The sequence below is a fragment of the Canis lupus genome, chromosome X (genome assembly GCF_003254725.2).
Source record: "Canis lupus dingo isolate Sandy chromosome X, ASM325472v2, whole genome shotgun sequence".
NCBI lineage: Eukaryota > Metazoa > Chordata > Mammalia > Carnivora > Canidae > Canis > Canis lupus.
This window is the reverse complement of record NC_064281.1, coordinates 17,795,883-17,818,211: the sequence shown is the minus strand read 5'-3', so window position 1 is coordinate 17,818,211 and position 22,329 is coordinate 17,795,883. Positions and strand designations below refer to the sequence as shown.

At 41.4% G+C, this 22,329-nt stretch overlaps 1 protein-coding gene across 5 annotated transcripts in view; it reads right to left on the bottom strand.

Moving 5' to 3' along the window:
* PHEX (phosphate regulating endopeptidase X-linked) overlaps positions 1-22,329 on the bottom strand; it is a 209,739-nt gene that overhangs the window by 175,276 nt on the left and 12,134 nt on the right. For 4 of the 5 annotated variants that reach the window (XM_035711932.2, XM_049107511.1, XM_035711933.2 and 1 more), the window contains exon 4: positions 17,337-17,498. In XM_035711932.2, coding sequence (XP_035567825.1) covers positions 17,337-17,498 — 162 coding nt within the window. Of the gene's footprint in view, positions 1-17,336; positions 17,499-21,703; positions 21,864-22,329 lie in introns of those variants that run through there. The other variant, XM_025438607.3, reaches the window with a different exon arrangement.

Here is a 22,329-nt window from a genome sequence, read left to right as displayed (position 1 = left end):
TAGTTCCTCAGTTCTGCAAAGCACAGCTTTAAAATTTCCTTTCTCAAAGGTGAAATGCAATAGGGGTTTAAGGTGAGGGTTGATTCACTGGTTCAAAGAGCAAAACAACCCCCCCCCCAAAAAAAAAAAAACTACATGATGCCAGGAAGACTTCCAAAGTGAAAAAAAAATACAGGACAGCTATTTTCAACTCCAGCTTATACCACACCCTACGGCAAGGAAGAGTGGGATAAATATTGCATCCCTCAAATCCTAAAAAATCTGAGCTCTAGACTTGACAATTCCTCCCTCATCTGTGAAAGCGGCATCAAAACACTGTAAACATAGGTTTAAAAAGCCACTTCCCAACTAACCCCTGTTTTCACTCCCACCTTCCATGAGGAGGTAAGAGTAGCAGAGGTTCTATTCCCAGCTGTTCAAACTACAGTGTGTGGTCAAGAAAGGCTGCCTTTTTTTAAAGACTTTATTTATTTGAGAGAAAGAGAGAGAGAGAGAGAGAAACAAGCAGACGCTGTGCTCAGCACAGAGCCCAGAGCCCGATGTGGGGCTCAACCTCAGGACCCTGAGACCATGACCTGTGCTGAAATCAAGAGTCCCACGCTCAACCAACTGCGCCACCCAGGAGCCCCAGGCTGTCCTCCTTAAATGGGGTTTCTAGCAGTGAGGGATTAGGAACTGGGCTCTCTTCTCTTCTCTATCCCAAAGAGGAGAAGCAACAGCACCTTTGACAGAAGCCAAAGGAGTGAAAGGGCTAACAGGAAGACAGGAAATTTCCATGCCCACCGGCTGCTGCTGTGGCCTCGGCAGCGGATTCTGGGGAACCACCTGGAGGTACCAGGCAAAGTACATTTCTAAGTTCAAAGAGACCAGGGGCTACAGAGAAGAGACAATGGCCCTGCACACTGACCTGAGGAGAACACAGAGAAAAGAATACCCAGTAATGCTTGGGGTTCTCTCTAAGAAAGAAGACAAACTCAACCTTCCATTCAGATCCCAAGCTAGAAAACAGAACAGCGCGACAGGGCCTTCTGAACTGGCCTCCACACATCAAGCCATTTTCTACACGCAGCCAGTGTGTTCTGGCAAAAGCCATCACACCCCTCAATATGACATGTACAAACGGTCTCCCAGTGCCCGGGGACAGAGGCGAAAATCTTCACACGGCCTACAAGGCCTGCACGCTCTTGGCGCCTCCTCTCTCTTCAATCTTGTCTTTTGTCCCTTTTCCCTTTAAACTCTGAGCTCCAATCACATTGGGCTTCTTGGGTTTCCTCAAAGGCACCAGCTGGACAAAGCCTCCGCTCACGCAACTCTTTCCGCCTGGGTTAAAATTGGAGACATTTGAAATGTTAGACCCATAATCTGTGGGGGACAAATTATATGGCTGGATTGGCCCGGGCTAGTCACATAATTCCCCTGACCTTTGCTTCCTCGGATGTAGGGCAAAGACAGAAATAAACAATGATGGCCAACAGCACCAAATTAGAGTGAGGAACCAGAGAGAAAACAAATGAGAGGCTAAAGGAATAAAATTAGTAACAAGAAATGTTTGGGCCTTGGGGAAGTGAACTTAGGAATTCAGAATAGACAGCAGGGAGGAGAAGTCGTTTCATTTGGGACTTAATCGAAATGACCACTGTAGGAAGCAGACTTGTGAGTCTACCAGCACATACTTGCGTGTTTCTCTCAGAAATAACGGTTCCCACACCTACCTCAGCTGCTGATGAAAATAAAAGACCTTCTCATTTTCTAAATTAAAAGGCCCATACATGTTTTAAAAATACCCCTCATTGTGTAAATATGAACACCACTGAGCCTTTCCAAACAAACATTTCTTATTTGTGACAAGCTATTCTCCAACCAGCATATAATTAATTTTCCTGTTATGGGTAGTGCCTTTTTACACGGAATGTTCTCTTGACACTTTAGAGCAAATAGTCCATCATTACTAATTCATTAAGCATTCAAAGAGATGCTATTAATCACAATGAACTAATGTGGTATTAATGGGTAGGTTATTAATCTGCAATTACATGCAGATTTCCTAATAAATTCAAGTTGCCCAAGTTTTTTGAGGAGGAAGGCAAGGGAAAACGAAATGAACAAATCTTTCAGAAAACAAATTAAGGGGAAGAAATCTCTCTCCCTGAATCACAAAACAATACACACAAACTTCCTGTGTTCTTTTTGTCCTAAGAAATCTTTGTTTTGACCCAATATAAGGACATTTCTAGTATATAGATTTTTTTAAGATTTACTTATTTGTTCATGAAAGACAGAGAGAGAGGCAGAGACATAGACAGAGGGAGAAGCAGGCTCCCCGCAGGGAGCCTGCAATGGGACTGGATCTTGGATCCCAGGATCACACCCTAAGCCAAAGGCAGATGCTCAACCGCTGAGGCGCACCCAGGCGTCCCATCTAATATATAGATTTTAATGGAAATCACAGTTATAAATGGAGAAAAAACAAGACCACCCCTGAAGAGGTGAGTCTCTTCAGTGACATACCATGTCCTTGGACATCCTAAAGCCTGGCCACTCAACACAGGGTCCCCAGACCAGCAGTGTGGGCATCACCTGTGAGCTTGTCAGAAGTGCAGACTCTTGGATCCTTTCTCAGACCTACCGAATCAGAATGTTCACTTTACCAAGATCCCCAGGTGACTCATGTACACCCTCAAGGCTGGGAAGAACAGTATTACAGTCTGGCTCTGTAGCTGCATACCAGAGTCGAAGGGGGAAGGGGGGGTGTTTGCTTAGACGCCACTGCATGGTAAAACCTAGGAATACAGAGGTGGGAACGTCATGCAAATCTCACTGAGTATTGTTTAAAGCACAGAAATGAGGTGGATGTGTCGAGCAGCTGGGGAGGCTGGATTATCGGAAATACAATTTACATAGCATATTTCATCTGTTCTAAGCAGCATATTTTTTTTCCGCTTCTTAATATCTCTGAAATTGGAATCCATCTTAAACCTGTCAGTCAGGTACAGTCACGGCCTGCCCTGGTGGGAACCTGAGCGAGCAGTTCTCACAGTGGGCCCTTGAAACAAGTTGGCTGCACAGCCAGTAAATGGTCACTCAAAACGTCTACAGAAAGATTTCAATACGATTGGGGCATGAAATGAAAACTTAGTGCGTATCCAAATAGGCAATCGTGGAGGACACTCCTGGAACTGATGGAGAGCACTTTTTTAAGAAACGCCGAATCACTGCTGCTATGGACACAAAGATGTTTTGTGAAAAACCCAAAGCACTGCTGACTTGAAATCCAAAGGACTGTGCAGAAGTTTTAAGGCTACTCTAATCAAGCTCTCCTGCTTGCATTTTCCTTTTAATTAGTGCAAAAGAGTAAAAGAGTCATATGATCAAAGTTAATGTCTACAAGAACTCTTTCAATGAACATAAAGCAAAAATGCCAGGTGAAAGGAAGGCACCATGTAGTAGCTTCGTCTTGGCTGGCATATGTGAAGTAATGGGGCATCATAGAGTTGGCGGTATTTCTGATTCAGTGCTATTAACTCACTCAAGGCTAGGGGAGACTCAGCAATGTGTGTTCGTTCTCTTGCTTAATTTGAAGTCAAATCCACAGAACAAGATTGCATATAACTAGAACATCGCCATCACAGGAGACCCAGCATTTTTCATTCTGAGAAAAGAATTATATACGTCTAGAAATTTAAGGCTATTTGGATTTAAATAAAAGAAAGCAATATAAAAATGTCTCGAAATGACTCCAAAAACATTTGAAGAACAAGTAAAGCTCTGGGTGAGGTGAGATATTCTGAGTCTTGAATCCTGGGTGTCACATGCACACCGCAGGTCTGGCCGAGTGCGCAGGCAGGCGGGAGGCATCTGGCAAGAGCACTTCCATAGACGTCCTGCCACACCATGGGCTGCGCAGCCTTCAGACCTCAGCCGGAGCCACAATTGCTTGTTCTCCTCACCCAGCACTTCCCACATGTTCCCCACCAGACATGTTTCATTCTGGCAATGACCTACAGCTTTCAAACCCTAACTTGCTCTTCTCCACAGTTTAGAGTTTCCAGATGGACATCGACACCTCTGACCTCAATTAAAATAACAGACCTCTAGGTCTTAATTTACTTGCACCGTTGTGTATCCAAACCAGTGTGTAGATCAGGGGGAAAAAAGAAATCCCTTGTCTTTTTCTTTATTATTCTGAGACTTGGCCAAAAGATTGGGAAATGTAAATCGAGAGAAATTAATAAGTTAAGGTGCTGCCCGGCATTCTTTAATGTCAACTAGCAAAGCATATTGCCAGAGCAGTAGTTTTGAATGGGTCTCAGCTCAGAAAACTCAGGGAACATTCTCCAATGGACATTGCCTACAGTTCATGACTCCGTTGTTTGGTTTTCACCCTTTGAGTAGGTTCTCAAATTTGGCTCCACATTAAAGTCACCTGGGGAGGGAGGAGGGGGTGGCTAAAGATCCAGAAGGCCAGGCTCCACCCCAGACCAATTACATCAAAAGTCGTAAGGATGGGGCCCAGGCATCTGTGTTTTTTAAGCTCCCTCGTGATTTCGGTGTGCGGCCATCGGTGAGAAGCACGGCTCTAGAACAGCCCCATCCACTACAGAAGCTGGGAGTCATGTGAGGCTACTGAACACTGGAAATGCAGTTCATCTACATGGAGATGGGTAGCAAGTATAAGAAGCATACCAGAGTCCAAAGACTTAGGAACGAAAGAATGTAAACTGTCTTGTGAACAAGTTTTTATACTGATTACGTGAAATGAAAATTCTTTGGATATGTTGGGTTGGACAGAATCATGGGATTTTACCTGGTTCCTTTTTTCCTTTTCTAACTCAGCTGTTGAAAAATATAAAATTAACAGGTAATTTGCATTTGTGACTTCTATTACATTTCTGGACAATAGTGACTTTATAGGTCCTTCGCTGTGTGAATATGAATGAAATACTTAACCTCTCCAAGCCTCCGCTTTCACAACTATAAAATGGAACAATACCATCCTCTTAGCTTGTCAAGATTTTTACCAGGCGCTAAGGGTCAAACCATCTGAATCCAAATCCTAGCTCCACTGCCTATCAGCTATGTGATCTTGGGCTGCTCGATGGGACTGCTCAGTGCCTTTGCTTCCTCATTGACAAAATGGAGATATATCTTCCATCTTATGGACATGGTGGGAGTTCACTTTAGACAGCTCAACTAAGGATATTATTAAACAAAGTCATCTCTATACAGTGCCTGGCTTCCTAGGCCCTTCTCCATGTCATGCATTCCTAGGAATTATTTTATAATCAGTAAGAGCTCATTTTATAGCAAGGAGTAGAAATCCTGCCCATTAGTAATACACTGGGGGAGAAATAGGCATTTTGCCACACCTTAAAGATGCCCAACCCATCCACACCATCAAGTTGCAGTCTCAGAGATGAGGGTGAGAATACAGCCAAAGCCATCTCATCAGGGAGATCAGAAATGCAAGGGCGAAATTTTCAACTCAGTTCGCGGTCACCTTGTGTGCAAGCAACTTTTTCATTTTTCTGGTACCTCAGTCTTGCCACTGACCAATGAGGAGTAGAGTAAAGGTAATGGACTGACCCACTTCTCTAAAGACACAGGTTTCAAGGTCCAGGAGATCTGAGTCATCTGCTTCTGCTGTGAAATCTGGATGACCCTTGGAAGTTCCCGCAAAAATCCCACATTCTCAGCTCCATTATCATTCCAGCTTGTGGCAACAACAGCAAGAACATGTGGGGACTTGGAGGAGCTTCAGGAATCACTGCCACAGCTCACGTGGGTACGCCTCGGAACTGTCACCACCGAAACCAGCTAGGATTTGTCTTCCCTTTCCAGTCATCATCTTTCAGGAAGTGGCTTTTTAAAAATATGCAACCCTTCTGAACAACTGCCAAGTAAAATACACTTACACACACCAACCATGCAAAATGGGGCCTGGGTGTGGAGAAGCTGGGAAGTGTCCCTGTAGGTGTATATGTGTCCTTCTCAGGAGGCACAGGTCCTGTGCCATCAGTCCGGCCAGAGAACTTATCTTTAGTCAAAAGAACCTAAATTTAGTAGGCAGTCTTCTAAAGTAAAAAATGTTTCTTTCTTCCTACCACATTCAAGCTAACTGGCAGGAAACTTTTCATAACGTGTTGCAATACTTAGGCCACAAAAATGCCCCTCGTCTGCTTCCCCTCTCCTTTGTTTCAGTCCTTATTCCAGGCACAGCGTTTCCAGGCTGTAGCTCCACTTCTCGGGAAGCTCAGCATTCCCTGTTACAAGTAAAAAATCTCACCAATGGATTTCGACATCTTTCATTGGCCCATCTCACTCCTGTTGCCTCTCCCCAAGACCTTTCAGTGCCCCCCTCCCAACAACGCCAAGTTCCATGGATTTGGTCTTTCCCTTGGGACTCTTGTTCATAGCACCTCCAGAACTATAGTCCCCTCTATCCCTACCCTTCCAAGCTCAACCAAGAGTCCCTGTCTTCAAGGATCGGATAACAAGCAAGGTCTTTCATACAACATGTATTATGTACTTGTGAATGAAGACTCTACTTTGTGTGTTACTGTCTTCAATCATTTGCGTTGCATCTAAGTATTTTTAAGTAGACCACGGCAAAAGCTGTATTGTCTCTAGCTGGGCATTGACTTTTAACTCTCTGCTTTCAGAAGAGGCTTGTGACAACACTCAGCAATTTCACCTATAAATATATTTATTCCATGGCATAGGTAATCGCACAAAGCCTGCACTGTAATCAGTTCGAGGTTTGGTGTTGGCACAAATCTCCAAACACAAAACTCTGGCTTCACCTAATGTCCTTATAAACATATATGAGCTGTTGGTAATGTGCTTATTACCCAGGGATTCAAGGGTAATGTGGACTGTTCAAAGATTTGGGCATGAGCGGACCCATGGTGTCACGTAATAGCCAACTCTACTTGAAACACCTAGATGAGGATGCATCAAAGGGCTGGAGTTTAGTGAAACTACACCTTCTTGAGGCCTGCCCCAGCAACCTTTACCCAGGCAGTGGTTTTTTGTGCCACACATTCCCTGGACAGGCTCTTAAAGCCTAACGATCATTCTTAAAATAATGTTTATGAATACACAGGTTTACAACAGAAACCAGTCATTCTGAAGCACAGTTAATAAAACAGTTGGTTTACTGTTTGTAACCATGATATCTGTGCTACTTCCTTAAGTCACTAAATAATACGATGCAGTATTGGGTCTAACCATTGCTGTGATTCTGAAATGGTGATGTGTGTAGATAATATTTCAAGATACTTGCAACATCTATATCAAGACCAAAAAATCATGATTCCCATTGGTAATGGTGTCACAGCCAACAACACTAGAGTTTTGCCTGCTTTCATAATTAAAGAAAATGCTAAAGTTCCACCAGAGGTTAGTGAAAATAAAGGTGCATCTTTTCCCCTTCAAGTCCCTGGAATTCTACAGGCAGCCCTCTTGAGGTAAGAATCCCCTAGGCAGAAAGAAAAGAAAAAAGAGAAGAAAGGCAAACAGGTGAGAACAACAAAAAAGTGACATCTAAAGAGGATGTAGAACAGCCTAAGATGACCCTTTCCTCGTTTTCACCAATTCCACTTGCCTCTTCTCTCTTTTCCTGCAGGAGGGATTGAAAACTCATGTCCCCCCAACCAATGTGTCGTCCAAACAAACAAATTATCAAAATCCTGCAGGTCTGAGGTCGCGACCAAGGTCTGCCAATAAAAGCTAGGAACACACACAGATGTCCTAACCTACTGTTTCCATTTCCAGGCTCCTTCCTTTCAGGATCAGCGGCCTTATTTACAGGCACCGTGAGACTTTCGGGAAGAACTACACTGTACCATTTTACTTTGCTGGTGCTGCTAAAGTTTTGTAATCAATTTGTCATTTTTCATGTGGCCAGGAATCTAACATGTATCAACCACCTACTACATGCCACTAGCTTTCAAAAATGTTAATTTCAAAATAAATAAATAAATAAATAAATAAATAAATAAATAAATAATTTTTTAAAAAATTAAAAATGTTAATTTCATCCTCGTGAAATTAACAATAATAGCAGGTGTTATTTATTGAGTTCTGTGCAGAAGACTTTTGATGCACCTCATTGAATCAATCCAACAGGATCACCAGATAAGAAACTCCGAGTCAGAGGAAAGCGGTTTGCCAGCGGTCACAGAGCCAGGAAGTTCTCTTTGTCCTTAGTATAACTGACACAAGATCACGCCACCAGAGAGCCTTGGAGCCCCAGGAAGGGCTCTAGCCTGCCTCACTGTCCATTCCCCTGTCCTGCCTCCCTGAGGCCTGGAACAGAAATGAAGAACAACTGACAATTACCCTTCCCCTCCCATCAGGGGCAAGCACCAGCTGCATCTCAGGACTCCTCTGGAACAGCACGTCGGGCCCTAGGCCCAGATGGAGGGGGAAAAAGAAGAGAAGAGCAAGCCACCCCTCCCCACTGAGTCAGCCAGCCACTCACAGAGGGCACAGTCTTTCTCTCCTCTCCTTACCAAGTATTAGTAAGCACCAACTCTATGCCAGGCACGATGCTGGGTGCTGAGTCACAGCAGAACCCAAAAAGACAGGCAGAGGTAAGACAAACAGCAAGCAAATACACAAACAAGATAATTCGAATGGTTATGAGTGCCACAAAGAACACTAATACAGTAACAGGATGAGGGACTGGAGATGAGAGTAGGGAACTATTTTTAGGGACCGTGTTCTCTGCCCCTTCTCTATCACTAACATAAACTTGAATTTATACCCACGTAGCTCACCTTTCCAATGGCCTATTCGTGGCTCTAGAGCAGCATCGACAGAAACATTATCTGAGCTATATATGGCATTATTCATTTCCTTGTACATTTAAAGATAAGAAAAATGAAACAGGTGAGGTTGTTTAATAATATATTCTAACCAAAGAGGTCTTAAAATACTATCATTTTAATATATAATTGAGGAAAGGGCACCTGGGTGGTTGAGTGTCTGCCTTTGGCTCAGGTGGTGATCCTGGAGTCACCGGAATGAGTCCCACATTGGGCTCCCTGCAGGGAGCCACTTCTCCCTCTGCCTGTGTCTCTGCCTCTCTCTGTGTCCCTCATGAATAAACACATAAAATCTTTAAAAAATGTAATTGAGGAAATAAATCATCAACTTCTTGGTGAAATATTTTACATTTTTTTAAATGAAGTCTTTGAAATTTAGTGTGTATTTTTTATTTATACCACATTTCAAGTCCAGCTAGCCATACTTCAAGTACTCAAAAGCCACCAGTGGTGGTGAGGGGGGTTACCTGGGTGGCGTAGTCGGTTATAACATCCAACTCTTGGTTTGGGCTCAGGCCAGATCTCGGGGTTGTGAGATCAAGCCCTGCATCAGGCTCCACTTTCAGTGCAGAGTCTGCTTGAATTTCTCTCTCCCTTTGCCTCTGCCCCTCCACCTCGCTTGTATGGTCTTTCTCTCGCAAATTAATATATAAAATGTTTTTTAAAAAGTCCTGAGTAGCTAGTGGATTACGGTACTTATTAAAACATTTTCTGCTGTTCAGATGTTTAAGTTCCACATGCGTAGTCCTGAGGGTCTTATTAATCTCTGCACTTCTGTATCCTCCTGTGTCTAACACAATGCCTCTTGCTAGATATGAATGAAAAACTATAAATTTTAATTGCTATTGCTACTGGCAAGGATTTTATGACCAAACAGACTTAGAAAAAATCACAAGACAATGAATGTTGAAGCAGAGAGAAACAAAGAAATAGGATCTTTAATGATATGGTGCAGCTGCTGGATCCATCCTTACCTGAAGTCTACATATTATCAGACACTTTGGTTCCTTGAACCAGAAAATGTTCTCTATTTTTAAGCCAGGTGGAGTTGGGATTTTTGTTACCTGTTACTGAAAGCAACTGGTGCCAAGAAAAAAGTAAATGCCAAGTCAATTGTCTTGACTTCACAGATTAATTAATACAGCCACTATGTTGGCAAACTGAACTCCAATAAAAAGAAATTAAAAAAATAAAAATAAAAAAATAAAAATAAATTAATACAGCCAAAATGCTGTACATTTCAGTCTATTTAAAGTGAATGTAAAAAAATAGAAATAAAAATAAATAAAGTGAATGTATTTCCCCAAAATTAAAGAGCACATAACCCAGAATGGATCTAATGAACAGATCTGGTTCTTGTCAAGTGCACCAAACTTATATGTAATATCAACCACTGTGGCAGAAGAGCTACGTGAAAGCCACAGGAAAAAAAGATCAGATCTTAAAATCAAATGCTTGGAGCAGAGAAAAGTTATAAAGACAAGGGCATGCACTGGAAGTAGAAAGGGACACACCAGGAAGCCTAAAATGCTATCAGAACTAGCAGACCACAGCTTTGACACATGATGGCCGTTCTCATGGCCTCTTCACTTCCTTCAGCTATTTAGAAAAACATATTCTAGAGCTACATACACATTTTTCAAAGAGGCTTCAGGAAGAAATTCATTTGTCTGTTTGAGGTGTTTCCTAACAAGAAATTGCTAAACTTTTTAAATCGGACTTCTTTCCCTTTCCTCACACTCTACACACCCCCACCCCTACCCATCCTCAAATGGTGTTCTGAGAGTAGGAAAAACACAGACAACCAACAACAAAAATTTTTTTCAGGTAAAATCATTTTGTTTCACATTCTAAATGTCTTCTAGACAGGCCCAAATCTTCACGGGCCACCTCTCTGTGCGTGCAGGACTTAGGATGACATAGGTAGAATTTGGCAATTTGCTGCTTCATGTGTGGCCACGTGAAAAAGAGCCAGCATGGTCACAAAAACAGGAATCTGCTCTGAGTGGGCACCCTGCCCCCTGCCATTTATACAGCAGATTGACTGAGATTTAACGGTGCTGAGTTTTGCCAAGAATAAAAAGCCAATCACCACAATGGCTGGTTGCTCCCTAGCACTTCTCCACCATATCCCCATTTTTTTTTCTAGTCTGACGTTTGTTTCAAAGAACTTAATGGTGTCAGAGCTCAGTTTGGTACATCATAGTGTGTTCGTGGTGCCAGGAAAATGGCACCGTTCACTGTCTTCAATCGGCTGAACTTCCTAATTATCAAATGACTTTACAGAAGCTAAAGTTTCCAGTTGCCCATTATCTGCAAAAGATTATTTGGCTAGGATCATTATGGCAAAAACAAGATTTGGAGGGGTTATTTAATTATGAGAACCATCTGAATCTCAGCCAGCAGATATTTACAAATAAATAACCCATCTATGAATCATAATCATCTTTCTTTGCTCATTAATGCGTAGACCCTACTTCATCTTATTGTTCTGCTGGTACTGTCTGTGCTTGAACATAATAATATACTGCATTTCTTTACAAAATATTGGCAAAGATTGCTATTCTACAACAGAGATGAGCTGGCCCTACCTTGAGTCATCTGTCTTCTGTTTGACACAAGTGTTCTATCTCACTTATTGCCTCATGTTTCATAAGTGCTCATTTGCAAAATTTTCATCTGCTCGTTCATAAGCAACACATGCTGTGTCATCCTCACGGTCACATGAAGACAAATTTGGGAGGTTTTGTGGGAAGGAAATTTTGAGACATTCAAACACATGACTATATTCGGCCTTCTTTAAAAAAAAAAAAAACCTGCTTCTTGGAGAGAATAAGAAATAATTTTATCTTCCAACTAGAAATCTGAGTCTTATATGCCATTTAAAGAAAAAAATCCACAAAGCCAGGTTGCTGACTTCAATAGAGGGCAATTTTTCATCAGCCAGGTCTGTCAAATCCATTTTATTTCACAAATTGGACAGCCGTATCTGTGTGTTCTCTATCAGCCATAAGAAAATGGTATTCTTTTGATTGGTAGTATTGGGTTTTATTTTTGGATGTTCTCTCTTTTTATCAAGGGTGAGGAAAAAGATCTAGACAGTATTCAATATTTTTGAAAGCACATGATATTTACAAACGATAAGACCAGAATAAAACTTAAAGCATTTGGTAGACATTACTTCATGAGCCTTAGAACTAGCTGTGAGACGAAATGGAGGCACAGACAACAAACATTTACTCTCAGAGGGCCTGCTCTATGCCAGGAACTGGCCTGGGATAAAACATGATCTCTGAGGGTCATCTCCCCTAGTCCTCACAAGCCCTACGAAATGAGTTCTTTTATCCCCATTTGGAAGGTAAGAAAACTGAGCTAGGTGAAATAAGTAGTTGGCCAAAACTGGCACAGAGGAGAAACATAAAGGAACCAGGATTCAAATACAGGTCTGCAGCTTCAGCACTCATGCTCTGAGTGGCTTACAATGAGGGGAAAAAATTCTGGAAATAATCTAAATGGCAACATGGGAATTGATTGAATCAACTGTAGTATATCCACACAAAGCAGTCATGGCAAAGGATGATAAAGATCTATTTTAATTGACGTGAATAGATGTTAACATGTCAAATGAAAGGACATTATAAAAATAGAATATTTGATCCTTTTTGGCATATACATATAACTTGATATGTATATTCACATTTAAAAGGTTATCACTGGGTGGTAGGACTTGATGTAGATTCTTTTTGACTTGTTTTTACTTTTTTTGTTTTTATTACTGAAGGATAATTGGCATACAATATCCTATTAGCTTCAGGTGTACAACATAGTGACTCAACAACTCTGTACATCACTGAACACTTAACGTGGTAAGTGTAGTCACCATACAATGTTGTTAGGGTATTACTGACGATAGTCCCTATGCTGTACTTTTCATCTCTGTGACTTATTTTACAACTCAAAGTTTGTACCTCTTTATCCCTTTCATCTATTGTGCCCTTCCCTCCATCCCCCTCCCCTCTGACGATCACCAGTTCTTTCTCAGTATATAAGAATCTAGTTTTTTTGGTTTGTTCATTTGGTCTTTAGATTCCACATATAAGCAAAGTCGTATGTTACTTGTTTCTTCCTGTTATTCACCTACAGTTGACGTACAATGACCCTGTATTACCTGGATGGCTGGATGATGGGTACACAGACTGTGAGACACGCAGATACACAGAGATAGAATATGTAACAATAGGTAGTCATCTGCAGCACATTTGAAAATCAGAAAAATATCTATCTATAAATCTGCTTATCTATACTTTTATAGATATATCATTTTCTCACTATATGTATAAATGTATACTTAGAGACAGATGTGATAAGATATACATTAATAGAATGGAAGAATAACATGATAAAACAAATGTAACAAACTGGTAATAATCAGGAAATCTGGATAAAGGGTATATGGACATTCTTGTGCCATTCTCTCAACTTTTCTCTAAGGCTGAATTATCTCTAAATTTAAAAGTTTAAAGAACTAATACATATTTTATATATCAAACACATACATCTAGTACAAGATAATACTAACTTAAAAAGAAACCTTACTCGACCATTTGCTCTCTTTCTTGGAAGCCAGAGCCCCAGGATCAATTTTTGAGTTCATCCTTTATAGTCCTTGTCACACTGTAAGCTGGGATTTACTTGATTGTGTCTTTCCCAGAGCAGAGAAATATACGGGAAATCTCCCATTTTGTTTCATAAGGCCAGTGATCTTGATAACAGAGTTTAACAAACCTAGCACACAGAAATCCACAGACCAATCTCAGTCATATACATAAACACAAGTATTTGAAATGAAATATGAGCTTATTCAACTTTAGCAAAGTCTGAAGAGAAAATAATAAACTATTCACAGGTAGGATTTATTTCAAGATTATAAAGTTAATTCAGCATAAGAAAATCCAGAAAAGTTAAAGAGATACTCCATCTGAATCTCTCCATAAACAGCAAAGACATTTTCTTGAGTAACGCCTTTTTGCAAACTAGGAGTAATAGAACACAATAAAGAACACCTATTCAAAACAAAGAAAAAATATATTTGGGGACTGTGGGGGAAATAGCGGAGGCATCACCAACCAAGCTAGGAATAAGAAAATTACACTCAGTGTCATTGCTATTATTCAACACTGCTCTGGAGGCTCCAGCCAATACAGTAAAAGGAAAGGGAGAGACAAAAAGTCTAATTATTTCTTAACTTTAGGACTACTTATCTAAAAAATTCCAAACAAACCACCAAAAAGCTATTAATTAATAAGACAGTTCTAATGAGATCCAATAAAGATACATTAAAACTTGACGACGGGCATCAGGAGTTAGCAAACTTTTTCCATAAGGGTCAGAGGGGCAATAATTTAGGCTTGTGGGTCATACGATTTCTGTAGCAACTACTCCACTTTGCCACTGTGGCACAAAAGCAGCCATCAACAACGCCCAAGTGAATGGATGTATGGTCCCCCAGTGAAACTTTAATTATAAAAACAGGAAGTGAACTAGATTTGGCCCACAAGCCATAGTTTGCTGACCCCTACTTTACAATACCACAAAAAAAAAATTTAAGAACACAGTTGATGAAGAAGATTTACCATTTAAAGCAGCAAGAAAATATATAAAGACCTAGAAATAACTTTCTGCAGGGCAATTCAGTTGTATGCATGCATCAAAAATTAAACTGTGACAGCTCTTTCAATACAACGATTCTATTTCTAGAATATACGTGGATACATATTACAGTGCTATATATGATAAAAAATATATCTATTAACATTATCTATGTCTATGAGAAATACATCATTTTTAAAGCACATGACAGACTAGTAGGCCTGATTTTATCTAGGTTTTTCAATAGATGAATGTGCACATGAGGTCTTACATATGTGCCCACAAATGGAAGTTGTGTAGCCAACTGCTTCATTAGCAGTTATTTCTAGGGGTGAATTTAGGAGCAACTTTCTTCTTACTTTTTCTATTTAATTTTTGTTCCTTTTTACTTTCCCAAATGAGCTTAAAAGTAAAATTTTTCATTTTTAAAAGAAGCAAGCAAACAAAAAACCCACGTGCGACTCTCAACAATTGAGTTTTATTTCTACGAAGTCTTAAAGATCTCATACACAGTAACCTCCTCAAAGAAAAAAAAACACAAAAAATAAAAAAAGTAAAAAAAGTTAAAAAAAACACATCAGTGTACTGATTTTGATTTTTACACCCCTAGGAAGGGCTTTAAATTATTCTAGTTGCTTCATGCCCTGAAGATAGAAATCTTCTGGCTCTGACTAATATGTAAGGAGCACCCATCTGCAAATCTTAGCTTTTTCTTACCCTTCAGTGTCATTTCTGCATACATAATTGTGTGTATGCACACACATGCACCTGTGCACACATCTCTCTGTCTAGGAAGAAAAGACAAAGGAGGGAAACAGGAAACAGGCCAGAATGGTAGATGAAAGACCAACGTGAATTAATATCATACAGGGAAATACTTATTAGTAAATTCTTTTCTCAATAGGTATTATTCTATAGTACGGGAGCCTCACCTGCTGGGTTAGGGAAAAACTGACCTTATTACAAATTCTCTTCTTCTAATTTATGAAACTTTTAAGTCTTCCCAGAAAATTTAAGTCCATACAATTTATATTGGGAAAAGTTGTGAAGCTTAAGTACATTTTTCCTTACAACTGACAACAGGTTTCTAATTACTGCGCCAATAGGTACAGTTGTTAAAACATATATAAATTGATACATTTAATTTTCATGCACTTAAAATCTTGGGAAAATGGAGATGGAGTAGAAAGAAAACTGATGATTCTTCTAACTTCTCAGAATTTCTTTCTGGAGTTCAAAAGTCTCAAATATCCAAAACACCCCAAAATATCCAATGGTGGAAAGAAGGAAACATACCTTGTTCACTTCACATTTGATCTGAAAGTTTCTTATAAGGAATATCTTTTTAAAAAGCTCTAGATCCTATTATTTTACACACTGGATGAAAAAGAAAAGCTCTAGATGGTTTAGTTAAGCAAACGCAATGCTTTAAATGTCAGGTTATGGCACCGGACTACCTCACACCAGTAGAGCAAGAAGCTTCTTGCACTAGAATAGTGCTCTCTCCCTGGCCAGAGATGTCCTCACCCCCATGCCCAGCCCTGTGACTACATTACCCTATAGGGCAAAAGGTACCTTGCAGTGAGATTCAGTTAAGGATCTTGAGGAAGAGTCATTCTGTCACAGAGCAGGGCCCGCTCTACATAAGTAGAAGAGCCTTTTCATAAAAGAAAGAGAGAAAAGACGTGATGAGGGAAGTCAGAGGTCAGCTTGAAGAGAGATCTTAAGATGCTCCAGTGCTAGCTTAGAAGATGTATAAGGGGCTACAGGCCAAGGAATGAAGGTGGCTTGCACCTTCAGGGGCATGTATTCTCCCCATCGAGCCTCCAGAAGCCCTGCCAACTCATTTAGACTCTTAACCTCCAGAATTGTAGGATGATAAATTTGCATTGTTTAAAATCACAAAGTAGGGGCACCTGGCTGGTTCAGTGGTTGAGCGTCTACCTTCAGCTCGGATTGTGACCCCGGGGTCCTGGGACTAAGTCCCATATCAGGCTCCCTCTGGAGAGCCTGCTTCTCCCTCTGCCTGTGTCTCTGCCTCTCTCTTAAGTGAATATATAAAAATAAAATTGAAAAAAAATAATAAAACCAATAAATAAATAAATAATAAAATTCTCTCTAGGTGTCATGTGGTTTTTTCTATCAAAAATAGAAAAAAAAAACTATTTTTGCCTTCTAAAAAAGTTACTTTATCTGGCCTTACAATCTCCCTGCTTCCATCCTAAAGTGCCTTCCACCAGTAAAAAATACCTAATGCAAACAGAAGTGCCTCTAGTAAGAGCTTCCAATTTTTGAAGTGTGCACACACACATGCACATATGTATGTACACATATGTGAGTACGTGTGTGTGAGCCTGTCATTATTACAGAGGCCATGGGAGAAAAGAAAGTCCCCCCAGAGCCAAGTCAGAAGTTAACAGGAACAATATGACAAATACAAGGTCATCCAAAGTTCTCAAAAGACAATGAGGTGTTAAGTATATTTTGTAGGCATGAAAATCCAGGACACAAATAAGCAAGTGATGAAGTTTGCTCTGAACACAACAAATAAGTATATTGATAGAAAATAACTTTCATTAACTATTCCTGTGCTCCCAATCTCAAGGAAATGCTAGCTATCCTTCAGCAGAACTTATTATTAGCTAATACAAACATAACAAGGCCTCTGCTAGGCTTGTGTTGGAGCTCTGGGAGACTGAAATCCCACAATTTTCCTTTCAATCTTCCATTTTTAAAAAATCTTGGAAATGAATTTAGGACAGTTAAAGTAAGCAGGCATGCTTCAAATCCAAAACTGTGTTTTTCTTGTCAAGTACTGCTCTCTATAAAGTGCGTCACCAAACCCCAGTAGAAACTTACCCTTCAACTTGAGGTCAACGTTATGTCTCAGCCAAGGGTAAACTCCATAGCTTGGCATATCTTCAGGAATCGGATTATTGTTTATCCAGCCATCACAAGCAAACCGGAAGAAATTATCACAAGGGTCCACAGAGAAATTTACCTTACTCAAGATGGCAGCAGCTATTTAAAAAGAAAATCATAGGATTAATGACAAGCACTGAACACCATGTACTGTTCTCTTCCAAATTAAACAACCATTTCCTATCAACCAGCTCCCAAGCCTTGGCTTTTACTTTTCCTCTCAAATGACTCCCTGAATCAGCTTCACTATATTAAATTACTGCATTCAGATTGAGTGGGTAAAAGCTTGGTGGTATTAGTGTTAATGGTTTTTGCAGGCCTGCCCCTGACATCTGCACGGCATGGGATAGGAATACAAATGGAGTCTATGGTAAACTGTCTGCAAAGATGTGTGTGACATTTCCTTCCACCCCTCTCATCCCTCTGCAAGGTGACTTTGCAACTCATCCCATCAAGTGATAGGATCTATTCTCCCTGCCTTGAATCTGGGTTGGCCTTGCAACTTGCTGTGACCAACAGAATATAGCGTAGTAACTTTTCTTGAGTTTCAAAACTAGGCCTTAAGAGGACCTTACACCTTCCATATTAACTCCCTGTGAATGAAGCTCTAAGCCCTTTGAAGAAGCCTCCTGGAGGAGGTGAGGCCCCCTGGAAAATAACCCGGTCGGCACCAACCGCCAGACATGTGACTGTAGCCATCATGGACCTTCCAGGCCAGATGACCCTCTTGCTGAATGCAGCTGTATGAATGAGCCTAGGCAAGAGCAGCAGAGAAACCCCCCCAGTGAACTTACAGAATCAGAAGAAATAATAAATCACTTGTTTCAAGACTCTAAGGTTTGGGGGTAGTTTGTTCTGCAGCAAAATCTGAGTGAAACTGAGGCCCATAGGTCATATTGAAATATTTAAAAGATATATTTACAATATATTTCCATAAAAACCTCAAAAGCCAGGTATGAATTCCTGAGCCCTTGGATATTCAGTGTAGCTCTCAGAGGAATGAACCCCTGGAAGAGACCTCCCCACGGGCCCTACAGGGAGGTTCAGGGCTCTTTAGCAGGGAATTCTGGGTTGTAAAAGGATAGGGGTGCTGACCTGGCCCCTGAATTAGGGGAGCGGCATGGCCAGAGGAGAGCAAAGTGGAGCATTCTAAATGAGGGCCCAGGGCAGGGGCCCCTCTCACCCAGGCCTCAGGGCAGAACTGAGTACATGTTTAAATTAACAGAAAGACACAAACGACTGATTTGCCATTTCTTCCTCTTTCATAAGCACACACATGATTACACATGAAACACAGTCAACGAGGAAGCTTGTGCATACTGAAAGATGTATCTATGAGCTTTAAAATAAATCTTTCATTGAAAAATGAGAAGGTTCTTGGAGCACCTGGGTGGCTCAGTCAGTTGAGTATCTGACTTCAGCTCAGGTCATGATCTCAGGATCCTGGGATTGAGCTCCGCATTGGGCTACACGCTCAGCGGGGAGTCTGCTTGTCCCTTTCCCTCTGTCCCTCACCCTGCTTGTGCTCACTTATGTTCTCTCTCTCTTTTTTTAAAAGATTATTTATTTATTTATTTATGAGAGACGGAAAGAGGCAGAGACACAGGCAGAGGGAGAAGCAGGCTCCACGCAGGGAGCCCGATGTGGGACTCGATCCCAGGTCTCCAGGATCACGCCCTGGGCTGAAGGCAGATGCTAAACCGCTGAGCCACCCAGGGATCCCCTCACTTATGTTCTCTTGCACCCGCAGTCTATCTCTCAAATAATATAATCTTTTAAAAAATGGAAAGATTCCAAAATTCCCAATACTGAACTCCAACTCTCTTTCAACTGTCGTATCACTGCTGGCTACCACCCTAACAAAAAGATATGCACTAAAAAAAAAGACAGCCAGTATTTTAATAACATTGGAAAAAAAACATTCTGAGTAATTTTCACACTTTAATTAATGCCAGAATATATTTATTTGAAGTAATGAAAACCCAATGAGTTTTCAGCTAAATATGAAGGAATTGCCCAAATAAAAGAAGTACAATCTGCATATATTTATATATGCTGATTATCAGTTTGGTTACGTGTGTCCTCCAGGTTTAAAACTCAGGCTAGATATTTTTCTAGCCTAGATTTGCTATGAAAATTTTCAACAGCTTTTTGTCCTTGATAAAGTGAATAATAGAGAAATATCTTAGTTTCTATAGGACTTCAAAATCTCCAGCACTTTCCCCCACCCCAAAAAAAATCAAAGCAAAAAAACTAGTTGAGAGGGGCACCTGGGTGGCTCAGTAGGTTAAGGATCCAACTCCTGATTTCAGCTCAGGTCATGATCTCAGGGTCAGGAGATCGAGCCCCACGTCAGGCTCCACACTTAGTGTGAAGCCTGCTTCAGATTCTTTCTCTTCCCACCCCCCACTTGTGCTCTCTCTCTAAAAAATGAAATAAAAAACTAGTTTTTGAAGTTTGATAAATTTAAAACTGGCTTAATATTTTCATCTTTGTGAATTATGTCAATGGTCTCCAATTACATTTTTACTTGCTGCTACTATTTATCATCAATATTAGCTAGGACAAATGCAAATAAGCTAGGACATACAAAACCTTTATTTCAGTTTATATTTATAATTATTCTGTCTGTGTGGCCACAGAACAAATCTGCTATGTGACACCCTAGGGGCAATGATTATACAAGTCTCAGTGCCACACAATATTTACAGTCACAGAAAAGAACCCTCACACACATTTTTATTCACTTAAGCACATTGTTTTCTGGCCACCTTCCCAAACTTCTCCCGGCCCCCAACCTAAAATGTATCCTCTCTATCTCCTCAGTATTCTTGCAGGTACCTACAAAATTGCAAGATCAGCTCTGACCTCAGCCTTGACATAGAGTGGGGAAATACATCACTCACACAGAATTTGGAAGTCAGCACACTGAGTGGGAAAACTCTAGTTTCAACCTCCCCATTCATCATTCATCATTCACAGCTGGGTACAGAGCTGCACTTTCTGTCGGGGAACTGAGACTTCAAATTGCAAGGGACCATAGTTGTCAAGACACCACAACTCCTTTCCCCCTGCTTAGTTCCATGGAGAAAACTCAAAGAGGCTTGTTTTAATAAAGAAACATGATGATCAAAGAAAACTATGAAAGGTCAGATTATGTGTTCTCTCAAGTTACTGCACATAAGGTAAGTGGTTATGGGGTCTCCCACTAGTGTTTATATAGAGATGGAGGCACCACACCCCATGTACCAGACTGAGTTCTTAAGTTCAATCAGGGCTCTAAGGATAAGGTGGTGGTAATAGTAACATTATTAATATTGAGAATTCCCTCTGTGCCAGGAATCATGGTAAGCCCTTTTCAGAAAGTACAGCATCATCTGGAGCCAGACCACCTGGGTTTAAATGCTGGGAACACCATGCAAAAGCTATGTAACCTTGGACAGGTTACTTAACCTCTCAGTTTCCTCATCTGTAAAAAGGGATAATAACTGTACCCCCACAAGATCTTCATGAGAATTAAATGAGTAAATACATGCGAAGTGTTTAGAACAGTGTCAGGCACATTGACAAATAAATACAGTTGCCAGATAAAATACAGAATGCCTACTGAAATTCAAATTTCAGATCACTGATGGCTTTTATAGTTTAAGTACGTACCCAACATTGCAGGGGACACAGACACAAAAACAGCAGTTGTTGTCTATCTGCAATTCAAATTTAACTGAGCATCCTGAACATTGTGTATGTAGTTAAAGTGGCAACCATACATACAAACGTTTGCTATTACAATTCCACAAATACTTATGTGAAACTCCTGAGTTGCGAGATTTTTCAGAGCTCATAGGTTTTCAGATATTAGAAAGCTAATACAGTGCATATACCACGGATGATATACTACCCCCAGCAATGTCTGGAGTGGCACTCCCGAAGCAAGCACATTAATAATTCCAGAAGAAACGTATGCGTATTTTCCTAAGTGGGATAAACCAAGTCCACAACAGTCTCACATGAGGTAGAATCTAGCTCTGCCATCACAGGAATTGAAATCAGGTCCAGTCTTGCCAGCTGACAGGATGTTTTCTGGGTCTGGGGTTAAGAACCACACACTGTGGACTTGGATTAGTACCACAACAAGCACCCTTATTTTCTTCTATTCTCACATCTCATATGCTAAGTAAAAACGGTGCTCCCGCTTTACAGATGGAAACAGGAGGCTCAGGACGGTTGTTTCACTGACCCAGGATCATGTGGCTTTTGAGTGGCCAGATCACGCTGCGAACTGGAGTCAGCCCGTCTGCCCTTACCTGGGATTAGCATGTCCTTCCTCGTTGTTGTCCTTCTCCACCTCCTACTTCGAAAGAGGAATTAGGAGGAAACGGGAAACAGAGCTACCGAGAGGAGGAGTCTGACAAAGGGGTGGCACCTGCTCGGAAGCGCTCCAGGACGCAAACGCTTCTACCTTCTGAAGTCCTACCCCGCACGCCCACTCACACATGCGGCCCCATGCACGCACGCACGCACACACCCACGCACGCACATACCCCACAGGCCTACTCACATACGCGGCCCCATTCACGCACCCACGCACGCACGCACACACATACCCACGCACGCACGCACATACCCCACAGGCCTACTCACACACGTGGCCCCATGCACGCACACACGCACGTACACACATGCCCCACAGGCTTACTCACACACGCGGCCCCATGCACCCACGCACGCACGCACACACATACCCCGCAGGCCTACGCACACACGCGGCCCCATGCACCCACACATGCACGCACACACATACCTCACAGGCCCACTCACATACATGGCCTCATACACGCACGTACGCACCCATGCACGCACGCACACATATACCCCACAGGCCCACTCACACAGGCAGCCCCATGCACACACGTACGCACCCACGCACGCA